Below are 14870 nucleotides of genomic sequence, written 5' to 3'. Positions count from 1 at the left end.
CATCAATCAAACAATATGTATGCAAGAAATAAAAAGAAATCCTTTTTAAAAAAATTCACAAATGTGACGTCCAAAATGAAACCTGGCAACACACCATCACAGTTTTTACAAACAGAAAAAAAATCTGTTAACCCAAACACATGTATAGACATTTTAAACATCTTGTCTACCGTTTGACAAGTTTGCTCAAACATACACACAATTGTTTGCTTTCAGGCTTTGTCAGCAGACCACAATCTGACAGATGCAAGCCAGGTATGTACAAATGTATTCCATTTTTTCAGGGGGATCGAAGCTTGCGGGGGGGGGGATGGGTTGCCTCGCATCACACTGGTGTTGTCAAAGGCAGGTATAAAGATGCAGAATAAAAGTTGCATTCGGGGGAATGGGAATCAAGAAGAGAGAGTTGTCAGTAGTGGACGTGACCCCCATCTCTTCTTCTTTACCTAAATAAATAATGTGCAAACAGATATGAGTAAACTCCCTTGAGAGATACTAAAAGATGGAGAAAGAACCTGGAGATAAACAGACTTGTATTGTGCCCATTAGGGCTGCGCGAGGCTTAGGAGGACTTTTTGCCAACCAGGGTGTAATGCTGATCAAACCTTGCCGCTCATATAATATGCACTCCCACCAGTCAAAGAAACAGATGCCTGCACAAGCGTTGAGCAAAACTGCTGTCAACTAAGAGAATTTTTCTAATAGCCGCCTCAGATATTCAATAGACCTCAAAGGGCTGAATGTATTTCCCCCGGTCCTCACTTCTTGACATGCATGGCATTGGGCGAGCAAATTGAATCAATGAAAATAGAATATGGCCGCCCTTTTTTTTTTTTTTTTTTTTTTTTAACCAATCTGAACCATTTCAATAAACTGGTTAGCCGGCGAGGGGCCTTTAGTGAGGTCAGCAATTTTCCATCCTCCTGGTTGGTTCAGAGTTATTATTTGACTGGCATTGAGTGGGAAGGGAGAGGACGACTCTCAGACTTGATATGATGAGGATCATTTTCAAGGTAGTCTTTGAAAAAAATAAAAATAAATTAATAAAAAGAACAGTGTGAGGATCAGTTGGACAACACTTGTAGCTGGATGACAGTTTTCAACCCGCGAAAGCAAACTACGGCCCGGGGGCCACGTGCGGTCCGTTAACCGTTTTAATCCGGCCCGCCAAACTTGAAAAAAATTTTTATTTTCTAAATACTGTGGTTTTTCAAAGACATATATATTGTTGTCATGCTTTTGTTCACTTTCATTTCAAATTAAATTTATTATTTTCTTTCTCAGATGAGGTGAGGTGACCAAAAACATTCCATCCATCTGCTCCTGGTCCGGCCCCTCTGCCAAATTTTAGAACCCACTGTGGCCCGCCAATCAAAAAGTTTGCCCACCCTCGCGCTTAAGGATTTATTTCCACATGACAGCGACAATAACAACATAGCTAGTTCTGACCATTCTAACTTTCCTAGCAAAAGACGATGGAGTTTGTCTCTAAATAATAAGCAGCTTGGGTGAGCAGGCAAGATTTTTTAAGCTTTTTTTTCCCCGCAATTAGACAAATAATTATTTGGCTCTGTTATTGTGTTTTGTAGTGAAGCGATTTGGAGTTAAATGTTGAATTGGAAGCAAAACAGTTTAACAGGCATTGTGGTTAGTTTCGATTAAATATGTTTTTCTCCATGTGAATAACATTCGAGAACCGGGGGTCGTGAATGTGTTCTTAGACAGGTTACGGTTTGCACCGCCCACATAGCTAAAAAACATGCAACCGACATAAAGACAGACAGAAAAACTATGTGGTATTTAACCGAGAACTGATGAACAATTTGAAATTACTAAAAAAATAAAATAATAAAAAAATCGCAAATCCCAGAAGACACACTTGTCCTCGATTGCTCAAAAGAACAAGAGCTACCGAGCGTGGAATGGTTGCAGCCCCCGCAGCAACGGTGCCTTCAGCCTTCGCCAGCTGGCGAGAGGCCCAGCGCTTCCCCTCCTCGCCGCTGCTTCCCAAAAATTCTGCACGCTTTGATATCAGCCAGGCCCTCGCTACCCAGACATCTGGAAGTTATTATTCAACAGAGTGCAACGTACATATATTTTTTTTTCTGTTGTTTCCCGCGTTTTGCTTTCTGCTACTGCTCTCGCCGCATAACGTACGTGTTGGGCCCAATGTGACTCACGTCTAATCCGCAACCCACTCGCTCACTTAACATTCTCCTCAGGATAGTGACATCGGTTGACTCAGTAGGAATGCTCACTTCCACTAATTGGCCGTTGGCCCAACATGCTTCGCTTTGTGTCTGTTTGAAAAGGAATTGACCTCTTTTCCCCTTCTGGGGCCGAGAACAAGAAAGTTTACAACTTTAGATCATGTCAAATGAGCTGTCAAATCCCTAATTCCAAAATAAGTTAACGTCCTTGGAAGATTTACAACTAACCGAGCCAGCATTGCTTTTTTTTTTTTTTTTTTTCTCCCCCTCATTGTTTTCCCACACTCGCACTCCTGTGCAGCCAGCAAGTTGAGATTTTGTCTTCTAATTCCCGTGGAACCTTGATTCATGAGCGGATCGGTTTATGGACAAAATTTGATGAATTTCAAAGTTAGTATCAACAAAAAGAATCAATGTTGTTTGATCATTAGCTGTGACGTGTTTCACATTTCACATTTAAGGGTGCAAATCACTAAAAATCAAAATGTTTTTTTTCAGCCAAGTACTCCTTAACTCTCTCTTCAAGTGATTGACAGGTAACGAGAGGTGTCATGTGACAAGTTGGGTCGGCCCATTCTAGGTGTGGGGGGGGGGGGGGTTGGATTTTTAAAATAATGATATTGAATAACCCTCTGAACATAAAATTAGTTTTATGTCCTTTTATTTTAATTCATGACTTATTTTTTAAAGAATTTTTCCATGTTTGCTTGTTTTATTTCAAATATTGCGTACCCCCTGCAGTTCCCCCAAGTACCCCTAGGGGTACGCGTACCCCCATTTAAGAACCACTGTTATAGTGCCGTGCACTCCTGATGCTAACACAGCACACCACACACAGATTGCCACTGACAATTGCATGTCTCCTCCCTCAAACCAGACGTCTCCGTATTTCCAATACTGACCTGTGACAGGGAGCAAAATTCCACAGGTTAACTTCTTTGTCATTTTTAATGCAGCAAACGAGTGACATTTAACATTCAAGAGAACAAGTTGCTTCTTTTTGCGTTTGCGAACAACGCGGGCTTCAATTCACTTCCTAATTAGCGATCCTTTCGTGTCACATCACAGTCAAGGAGTTCACGGCTTTGCTGTCATTAGTGCTGACCACTCACATTTGGATTGCTGTTCATTGTTTTGCCCCGATCACGGCCTGATCATCATTAGCATGTACCGAGTGGTGAGGCGTCAAGGCCTTCTCTGCTGGCCTAACATAATCAAGAAATCATGATCATATTCTTCACATTGATGTCATAGTGTTGTTTTTAGTGAGAGTTTTTATCCAATCAGCATTCAGCCAGCTCGTGTTGCCAGGCAGGTTTCACAATACCAGTAGCACGCACTATTCATCCAAGGCCTTCAGACACAATCGCGCGTGCATCTGTTCTGTCAATGTCAATGGGCTTTTGGATTTGATAGACAGTTGTGATAGCCAATCAGATCACAAGTTGGTTACAGTGAGCTTTCTCGCTAGCGTTACGCTGAAGGTGATGAACGGGTTTTGTGATTGGATACCCACCCGTGAGAGGGCAGCGCTATGCAAAATCAACACACCCGAAAGTTGTAGCTGCCGATTTGAAAATCTAAAATATATTTTTGCTTTTTAAAAAAAAACAATGGCCAAAGGTGGGAAAAGTGTGGATTTAATTGCAGATACACTTGCGAGGCCATTTTCAAGACGGAGCTTTCAAGAGAAGCGAGGTCGGCCAACACTCAGTCAGTAGTGCGTAACTGTGTCATTTCTCCGGCCGTGGTGCCATAAAAGATGCTAATATGAGGGGGATTTCTTCAAGTCGGACTAAGTGGGGCTTCACTGAAGGCCTTACGTGTGAAATGCACGGCCCGCCACTGCGAGTACCCCATTGTTACGCGGCAAAAACAAACAGTTAACATATTAAGCCGTAAACACATTTCATTTAAACAGCCCTTTAGTTGCAATCGGGAGCCGACACTTTTGGGGCACTTGAAGCTTGGCGACAGTTGCTGCCTGTCCTCTGAAAGCAGTTGATTAGAAAAGGACACATCAAGAGCCTGTGGGGTATCCAAAGCATAGGATGAGTTCCAATAACAGCTTATGGCCGAGGGCAATCATATTCTCCCCTTGTGGCAACATTCTATTACTTTTACCCATGTGCTACTCCACTTGTTCCTCCTGAATCGCTCTGACATCCTCAAACCCCAAGGAGTTTTGACCTGATTCATCGCTGTTAACGTCACCGCTGCTGGGAATGTAATATGAGGATGAATGGCCGGTTGCTCATTAAAAAATTGAAGTGACGCGTGCTTGTGTTATTGTAACTTACCTCATTCTCATTTTGTTGAGGTGAAGTGGGGTCCATCAGTGCCAGCTGGATCACAGTCTTCCAGACATGAGAATAAGGCCCGCTTGCTGCGAGTTTAAACTGGACCGGCTCATCCAAGGAAGCTTCGAGTCCCTGAGCAAAGATGGACCCATCTGTCCGCACGCCGAAGTTGGGATCGCTGCTCTCGAAAACCACCGCCTCGTTCCCCGTGCAGTCATCAAATTTTACTGTAGAAGAGAGGAGGAACATTAAAGAAATGTTTCCTTTAAGCAGCTGATGAATAATGACACGCACACACACAAACACACAGCTGAGGAAGATGTTATTGCGATGTCAGATTTCGATAAAAGGTCAAGCTTTCATAAGGATAAAATTCTTTTGAGTTCTTTTAGTGCCAATGTACTTTTTCCTTCCAATAGACCAAGCGAGATGAAAAGTAGTCAGTTGTGGACAACCCAAGAACTCTATGTACTGGCGTGTTGCTAATTAGGAAACAGATATGGTCATAAAATACGATAAATAACCACAATGACTAAGTAGTTTGTGGTGCTTACAATATTTCAAAAATAGTTGCATTTTAACTTAATTGTTCCAGCCAGAGATAACCTTTTAGTGTTTCACACGCTTGATGCTTTTGCTTCGGTTGTCTTTGATAATGAGTTAAACCACAGTTGGTATTCATCACAGCAGCTTTGTTTGTTTATTCATGCATAACTTCCATGCTAAAGTTATGTTTACTTCTTTTAGATTGACTAGGCAATATCATGGCTCCACACTGCCTGCCTCTAAATGCTACTTCTGAAACTTGAGACATTTGTACATTTTACATGCATTCGCATCTGAGATCACAGTTATATTTGCTGATTTAAAAAGAAAGAAAAAATGAAAAAAAAAAAGTTAGTCTGGAGGCCTAGAAATTTCAAGAATGTTGCCGTCAAGTTTTGAGAACCTACACATTAGTTGTAATCATAAATTATTATCAGAAACACTCAATTTTGTAAAAAAATATTATGATTCATAAAGGACAATAATTATAAAATTGCAGCTTATTCATCTTCAAAATTGTTGTATTTTTCTGTTTAATTCAAATTCCACCAATGCAATATTAATCAGAAAATCATTTGGACTAGTAGAGTCGCAAATAACATAATATTGTAAAGGAATTGATTTAAAAAAAAAAAAAACAGGCAAGTACAAAAAATGAGTCTTTGTGAAAAATCTTGAAAAATGATGCAATTGTCTCCTCATGGAGACAACATGGGAAAAAATATGTTTTCCATGCGCTCACAAAGACAGATATTTCATCATTTGGGAAGAAATATTAAAGTAAAAAAAGTGGCTTGGATGAAATAAAGGGACTGAATTAACATGCTGCTTGACACATTGAAGCATTCTTGAGCTCTGCGCACTCTATTGATTCAAAACAGTGCCTAGATGCAGCAAATGAGCTTGAAATACAAAAGGAAAAAGAATCATCCACCCACTCCTACTTGTTTAACTATAATCGGATTTATATCCCGCAATTACTCTATACCAGAACCCGCTTTCATTTCAGTTCATTATCTGTATGATCTGCAATGAAATGATCACAATTCAAGCAAAGATGAAGTCAGAGACAAGTGTTCCGATCCTTGCGCCTTTCCTGCCTCAAGGCACCCGCTTCTCTCTCGGGGATTTAAACGTCTAGACACATTGCATGAAACCCTGAGCTGAAGGCTGTCACTGTTGTCTTTTTACATACAGTAGTCTTCTCACGTCTGTCAGGGAGCAGAAACAAAGCTTCCGTTGCAAGAAGTCCAACCGACTTATTTTTTTGTTTTATTGGGCCCTCGGTATGACTGTGTGCATCCTGTGTCGCTATCCTTTTCTTTCAGAACAGACGGGGCAGAAATCCAGAGAGAGTTGACATCCTGTCCACTCAGTGAAAAGGTCCGTGTCCTGAATTAAACGAGAGGGGAACTGGACACGTTTGACAAATATGACCACGACAAGAGGTCTCGCTTTGCATCTTCTCTCCAGGCTTCCTTGTGGATGTTTTCTGTGGTTGCTTCCCACATTTCAAAACACATTTCTTAGGTTAATATAAATATTCTTAGAATGTGAGGGTTTTAGACCACTTAAAATTCAATTCTCGCAACTCGAGTGAAGTTTTCAAATCAAACAATCTTCTTACAATCCAAATCAATTTATCACACGCAAATTCATCTATTAAGGACAAAAAAATGAGACCTTTTGAAATGGAAGAATAACATTATAGAATGACAGAATATACACACTCACTAACAATGTGTAATAAATGTGTAATAAAGGCCATCTTTATTTTTATCTTTGGTTACAAACAACAAACTGTGTAAAGAGCAAGTTTTCTCAAAGGCGATATGAACTTCATGTACCTGTACACCCAAAAAAAAGGAGAACACCAACAACAATAACCTGTTTTGCACCAATTAAAGAAAGAAAGAATGCCAAGATTCCTGCATCAATACAAAAAGACCTCCAGTAGCTCCCCGGGTCGATGCAGCCAAAAGAGGCCTTATATGAATGAGACAACAGCGAAGAGAAGCCCACCGGCACTGTGCGGCACCTAAACAACATCCAAGGCAAAGTGCCCACGTTGTGCATTGATCTAGTGCCTCTTTGTTCAAGCAGCCAGCCAGTCACATCCCAAAAATACTGAAAAACACCAGTACAGTGTAATCCAACTGTTTATTTTGAACGGAAGAAAACAAAAGTTGATTGAGCCCTGACGTAAAATGCTTGCAACATTGTAATCTGACTGTTACTCACTTAAATCGAAAAAAATTCGATTGGAAACCCAAAATCCTCGGGTCTGTATAAGTGTCTTGCAACTGAACACCAGAGCCAGTTTGAATTGGGTTCAAGTTTCATTTTTTGAATCAATCAAAGTGAATCATGAATCAAAGATTTAATCAAATCGGGCCCTTGTGGATTGAATCTAATCGATTTTGGACCTTTGAATTGATAATACCCAGCCCTAGTGGGGGGGGGGGTATGTTTAGAAAAAAAAATTACATTCCTTTTCCTCATCATAAAATATCTAGTATTTATTATTGCCACAATAATCAAAATCATCAAGACAGATATTATTTGCATTAAAAAAAATGAAAAAAATCCATTTCGAGAGCCGTAAAATGATCCAATCAGTTTTTCTTATTAAAATTACCATTTTACTTTAAGAAGCCAAGCACAAAGGAACACACGAGACTTTTGACAAGTGTTGAAATCAAAGTAAAAGGCAAACGCTCAGGGGAGAGGAAAAGACCGATGGAAGATGTGTGAAGGGTGGCAATCAGATAGGCGGTGAAATGACTCGAACATTAAAGAGGAGATAAAGCTCATGGGCAAATTGTAAACGCGAGGTTGAACATCTCGACTGAGATCTAGGTTAACATGTTTTTACTTGTGAAAGCGTGTTAGAGAAACATCAATCCGATGACAGATGTCACTCTGCCTTCATATTCGCAAAAAAAAAAAAAAAAAAAGTCAAAGCAAACCTAACTTAACCCTTTGAGAGAGAAGGATGGAAGCGAGGAGGAGGCAGCTTTCACGTTACGTGGGAGCCAATAGGAGTCAAGCCCACGCAAAGGACCTTGAACTTGAACGTTACGATTTCCACGGTCACGCTGATAAAAATGAACATTTTGGACTTTTTTCAGAGCTCTCTTGTGTTATGCGGGTTAGGTTAGTCGAGGTCTTACGTGCGCGTGTGTGCAGATGGACGCGAGCGCACGCGTACATAAAATCGTAGAGCCAACCCCCCCCCTCAACAAAAGCTTCGGATGTAATTCAAAGCCAGGGACTTGGAGGGCAGAGAGTGAAAGCATCCTGGTGTTGGCATTCCGATTCATAGAAGCGCTGCCACACTCGACTGGTTGTGGCTGCTCAGATGGCTGTTAAAACAGGTTAACTGGGCCAGCTTCCTGAGTGATCCAGGCAGATGGGTAGTGAGAATGAGATGAGAGACCAAGAGAGAGGGGGGGGGGGGTGATGGCAGAGATGGAAAGAGAGGACGGGATGAAGAAAAATAAATATGGCTGCTTATTAGAGATACAACAGGGAACGTGCAGACTAATCAGAGTAGACATTTTACAGTGTGGCCCTCAGCGAGAGGCCATGCATAGCAAAGTCCACAGTCTATTACTAGAGGAGGACAAACATTGTATCATGAAAGAACAGTTAAAGCATTATTGTTAGAAGCTAGAATTAGAATCAGAATGCCCTTTATTGTCATTGTACTCTGTGTACAACGAGATTGGAGAGATTCCCTCTCCAGTGCAATAAAACAAATAATTTAATTGAATATATCAATTAAATAATGGAATAGAAAATAAATATGACATTAAATAAATAAAAATGTATTTTTATGTATAAAAATATATATATATTATATATATATATATGCAATATATGTAATATATATGTAATATATGTATATGGAATATATAAATATATATATATATATATATATATTAGACATTTTTGAAACATTTCTAAACGTTTATGAAGTTCATGTAAACATTTGAGAACCGATTATTACAATATCTTTTTCCAGGCGGGGACAGCAAAAGGGGGGGGGCGAGTAGAATACTTTGGAGTAACAATAACACGCGTGTTGCTCCCACAAGGAAATTTGAATAAAACACTGCGGTGGTACACATTAGAGTCTGTTTTTTCTTTGGATATCCGAACACATATCTGCACATCATGTGGAACCTCAAAGCCAAAACCAAGACTCAAAATTGCTCCATTATCAATTTTCACTTCGTCCTTTGAGTCTTCATTGTCTGTTTGTGGTGAGATACAAAAAAAAAAAAAAGGCAACTGAGGAACACATTCTCAAGTATAAATAAGGAGAAATCGAGTCTTTTGTAAATCAAGTCTGGCCTTATGGTGATTAGTAAAGACGACAAAGACGAGAGAATAGGATTTGGCAAAATAGATTTGCTTTCATGAAGAGAAAAGACCCTTTGTTGGGAACCAAAACAAAGGGAAATGATAGCAGAATGGAAAAAAAAATGTATCAACTTTTGTATTTGCAAAAAGCTGTCTGGCATATAACCAAATACAAAGTCTATATTTAGGAAAACCCTTGCTTGCATCTCCGCAATGCCCTGAGCCTTTTTAATTTGTGTCTCAGTGAACTCATCAGAGTGACAGACAGAAATATGAACAATTCAGTATTGGCCTAAATTCGATATGATATCATGACTGTCTGTAATTCTACGAAGCGCAATGTCCAAAACCCTGCAACCAAACATTTGATCCAGTCTGACCAAGCGGATTTAACACAGCAAAGAACAACTTCACCGAGGTCAGCGCGCGTGTGTGTCTCGGCCAGTTCATTGTTGACAGTGGCCGCGATGCTCATCGCAAAACCAGACGAGAAAAGATCAAGGGAGGGCTGAACTTGCGCGAGTACAGTGCGACTGATGTCACCAAGTCGAGCTCTGAAAATGTTGGGCTTGGCTTTCCATGCATTCTAATTATACCAACCTTGATCAGACAACCCTCCAGAGTAGCCTCAAGGTTGGAAAAAAAAAATAAAACAACAACTATATTGGAAATATTGTCTTTCAAATCAACCGCTGCGGAACAGCTCACAGCTCTCCCTCGGTGGCCGCTGCATTGCTTTATACGGCGGCTGTTATTACTTTAGGAAACGGAAGAAATAGCGATAGTTTTAGACTGCATTGTATATAAAAAGCTTTGTAAAGGCCATACGAACAAAAGGCTTGACGTTTATTTTTATTTTTTCTTCCCCAGCGTTTTGCCTGTAAGCACCAAATATGGTCGGTGTAAACGGAAAGAAACATTTTCACAACATTTTTCTCAAGCTTGCCCAAGGAAGCAAACAGCATCAAATTGCTTTTCTCAACTGCTGCAGGAAATGCAGTCTGTGTTTCTGCAATCTAATCAACATCTCTCGATCAAAACTTTTTGAAAAGGTTATGTTTTTCCTATTATAGGGTTCAAGGAATAAAACAGAGGAAACCCTCTAGCTGTTAAATTGTGGGAAAACACATGTAATTAGAAAATCTCAATGGAGGATACAGATTTTTTTCTTTTTATGATAAAATGATATAATCCCTCTTGTCTTAAAATAAGAGCGATCTATCAGATCGGGGGAAAATCGGATGCTGCGATGATTGCAATGTGCAATTCAGGACTCCGTGAGTGTTTGTCAGAGTGATTGGAAAATGAGGTTTCAAGACGATTTGTGAACCAGTTGTTGTGTTTATTGAGCCCTCTAGATGGCACTCTCGGGCTGAAACCACTCTGACTTGCCTTTTCTTAAACCTCTTTCTTGAAATAAACAGTGCCATCTAGAGGAGTAAAAAAAAATACAACAACTGAGTCATGAAGCAAATTTGAAGCTTAATTTTCCTGACACTCCTGAGTGACATGGTTTGTAATTGTCTGTCATCTCTAAAAAAAAATTAAAATAAATACGTTTTGAAACTGGCCTTGACAAGTATGCTGATAAAAAGGAATCATTTTCTGACTGAAAACTGCTCCAGCTGTTGAAGTTGGACAAAGCTCGGTTATTTTATGAAGCAGATTTGCTGCATTTGGCAGAGTGTGTTTTGAATCTGTACTTGAAACCTCGACACGATCAAGGCATTCTTGAGACAAATGTGCAGCCCAATTTCGGAAAGCTCCATTTTAGTCGTAGATCATGGACGCTACACCTAATAATGACTGAAAACACACAGCCAAAGATATCCAAGATGGGTTAAAAAAAAAACAAAAAAAACTGTGGTCTTTTTTTTCTTGTCTCAGCTTTCTCCGTCACAGCAGGGATGCAAGCGAGATAATATTGCTTGCTTGGTCAGTTCTGTTGTCTAAAATGGCGACCAATCGCCATCAAAATTGAAATACACATGACTACGCTTGTCCAACAGCACAATAGTTTGGATTTATTGACATCAAATTTGAGCTCATGTCATCACCTCCAAAAAAAGTGGCTGAAGTGGACAAGAGCAAGGATCCGCACATGAAGCCGAGCTGTTTATATCTCGGACATTTAGCAACGCTAAAGTTTTCTCAGCCGCCGGTGTTTCTAATAGCCGCTCCTGCGGTGATGTTAGAAGTAACGGCGCTGCTAAAGGCCGCAATTAGCTTTCGGTCACTAAACAGGTGAGGTTAGCAAAACAGCTTCTTACCATCCTGACACGCGGCTTTGCAAATCGTAATTTATTTATCGTCATTTTTTTCTTAACACAAAAAAAATTGAAAATTCAAGCGAATATTTTCCTGATAAAAGAATGCATAAATTGAGCTTGTTATTGAAAAGTGGACCATCCCTTTAAAGTTGCGTGAAAGGAAATGGCAAACACATGACAACTCGGTACTAAAGCCAACAACCAAGTCCCCTCTCTCATTATTTGAGTATTTTTGTCAAAAATCCTCGCCGTTTCAGCCATTTTCATTCCTGTCAAACTGAAAAGGATTTTCAAGCCGACAGATACTGTGATTCAAGTTCAACTGAGCATATGTTGCCTCCAGGTGATAGTGCAAAACACGATTGCGTAGGTGTGGTTAAACAAGAAAATAGTGTCATCACGCCAACTAAAGGAGAAACATTAGTCACAGATGATTACTAACATTTTCCCCAGGGCACATATGTGTCATTTTGTCTAAGTGCATAGAATTTGTTTCTAATGTGTTAGCGTCAAGCCAAATGTGCTTCAAAGCTTGCAGATAATAACACGGCAATGCCCAAATAATGACCAAGATGTTTCTAGCGCACACTGTGCATGTTTATGAGCAATATTTCTCTAGTCGCTGTAAGTTGTGAAGCACAGGAATGCTTTGAAGCTGATAAGGCACACGCTTATGTAGCAACACCGAAACGTCAACAACACCCTTTTAAGGCGCTTTAAAGAGCACCGTCATTTGCTCATAAAGCCGGCCATGAATCGCAGAAGCAAGAAGGCTGAGAGAGCTTTGCTGAGAAAACGCTCTCAATGACTTTGTGTCATTGAAAGCGACAAATCAAGCCAGAATTCTTGGTGTAATTGTTGACTCAGACTTGAATTTGAACAACCACTTAAAAGCCATTACTAAAGCTGCCACCTGAAAAAAATATAGCTCAAATTAAGGATATTCTGTCTCAACCAGACGCGGAGAAACGGGTTCATGCTTTTATTTTCAGTAGGCTGGTTTACTGGAATGTCTTTACAGGTCAATCAGGCATCTGCAGCGGATACAAAGTGCTGCTGGCAGAGTCCTTATGAACACCGGACCACATCACACCTGTCCTCAAATGTCTTCCTATGAGTCAAAGAAGAGAGTTTCAAATCTTGCTGCTGCTTTAAAATCGCGGAACGGTCTTGGACCAAAATCCATGTCGGATGTACGAGTAACCTACGAAGCATCCAGACCACTCTAGTCGTCTGGGACAGGTTTTCCCAGAACCGGAACTAAACAAAGTGAAGATGTGTATTATATATTCCCGCTATATTTTAATTCATCTAGACGGGTGCTTGGTTTTAATTGTTTTAATCAATTTATTTTTGATTTTTGAAACGCCTTAATTTTTTTCTCTTTCTGTGATGCTTTTCATGTTTTATGCAGTGGTGGGCCGTCAAGGCCTTTAAGGCCTTCTCTGCTCCCAAAATATTCAAGAAAAAAATCATCATATTCTTCACATTGATGTCATATTATAACCCGAGTGTTGTATTTTTAGGTGAGAGTTTTTATCCAATCAGAATTCAGCTAGCTCGTGTTGCCAGGCAGATTTCACAGTTGCACACACAATTCTTTCCGAGGCTTTCAGTTACAATTGTGCAGGCATCTGTCCTGTCAAAGTCAATCGGCTTTCAGAGTTGATAGACAGTTGCAATAGCCAATCAGATCACGTGTTGGTTACAGCGAGCCTTCTCACTGGCGTTACGCTGAAGGTGATGAACTTGTCTTGTGATCGGATACTCACTCGTGAGTGGGCAGCGCTATGCGGAATCAACACACCCGGAAGTCGTAGCTGGTGACCGTTTGAAAATCTAATATATGTTCTTGCTTTTTTAAAACACAATGGCCGAAGGAGGGAAAAGTGTGGATTTAATTGCAGATACGCTTGCGAGGCCATTTTCAAGACGGACCTTTCGAGAGATGCTAGGTCGTCTAGCATTCACTTAGTACTCTGTGTGTTTCTATATTTTATTTGTCCAGCTGTGGTGTCATAAATGATGGTATTATGAGGGGGATTTATTCAAGTTGGACTAAGGTGTGAAATCCACGGCCCGCCACTGGTTCTATGTAACCCACTTTAAATTGTATCGTACATGAAACGTGCGATACAAATACACTTGCCTTCCCTTGCCTCGTGTGGAAACACAAACAGTAGCGAACCATCATGGCAAATCTTCGCGTGCACATGGGCCAATATGGCTGCTCTGTCAACAATACACATATCATTTGTCAGCCATGTAGCGCTAACCTTCATTGCCACTAATTGTGGTGCAATCTAGGAGAAAGCCCTGGAGCGAGCCCTTTTTTGAGAGGCTGCCACATGTGGTGTTTAGCTTGTATGAGTCAAGGCCAAGTGTGACTGGAAGGCTGTTTGAGTAAGAGCAATCCACATCAAAACGCACCTGTGCACCAATATGAATGGCATGGATGCGTTTTCTGCCGTCCGTATTTGTACAAAAGAAATAAATTAGCAGAGCTAGCAGGTTGCTCTGACAAGTCCTGTTAATGAGAACATCCTCAAGAGCCTTTTTGGACTACGGCAGAGAAACCAGAGGCTGTGATCATCTGTTCAGCCTGGAAGATGGCATAGAGGGAGGCAGGCTGAAAAACAGCACAACGACTGCACAATTAGACCACACCATCTGCAGCATCAGCGCAAATGTATAATTGGAAGTGGAAGAAGCAAGAACAAAGTTAATGTCATGTTAAAAGGGGTGTAGAAGAGATGAGAGGAGTTCAGGCAGTTAGTTTCAAAATCCATGACGTTCTGTCCAATGAAATATACTGCATGCTGTATATCATTGAAATTTTTGTTAGTTGAAAAATAAGAGAAAATGTTTTGAGAACTAGTTTTGCCAAAATTTTATTGGGCCGTATGAATATTTTCAATTTTGACCACAAACAGGTCCATGACAGAGAATGGCTTTGCAACTGAATCAAAATACCTCAAACTAAATTAAAATGAAATAATATTGGTGCGACAACTCGCGTTAGAATTGACACATGTCCTTGATGAACTGAAACCAAGTAGATGTGTTTTGAAATGCATCAGGAGCTTTGCCGAGGAGCATTAGCATGATTCATCTCCACAAAACTGCAAAAGCTTCTGATAATCGCTTTAGCTAATCCTCGCACGCTTTGGGCAAAC

General features: G+C 40.4%; 1 protein-coding gene across 3 annotated transcripts in view; it reads right to left on the bottom strand.

Annotated features, from left to right (window-relative positions):
• Positions 1 to 14870, bottom strand: part of LOC148339765 (cadherin-4-like) — a 217385-nt gene that overhangs the window by 63609 nt on the left and 138906 nt on the right. For all 3 annotated transcript variants that reach the window (XM_088290445.1, XM_088290446.1, XM_088290447.1), the window contains one exon: positions 4511 to 4737. In XM_088290445.1, the coding sequence (XP_088146571.1) occupies positions 4511 to 4737 (227 nt within the window). The remainder of the gene's footprint in view (positions 1 to 4510; positions 4738 to 14870) is intronic.

The sequence above is a fragment of the Idiotropiscis lumnitzeri genome, chromosome 3 (assembly GCF_059441095.1).
Source record: "Idiotropiscis lumnitzeri isolate Australia: NSW breed Sydney's pygmy pipehorse chromosome 3, RoL_Ilum_1.0, whole genome shotgun sequence".
Classification (NCBI taxonomy): domain Eukaryota; kingdom Metazoa; phylum Chordata; class Actinopteri; order Syngnathiformes; family Syngnathidae; genus Idiotropiscis; species Idiotropiscis lumnitzeri.
This window is presented reverse-complemented; position numbering and strand designations above follow the sequence as displayed.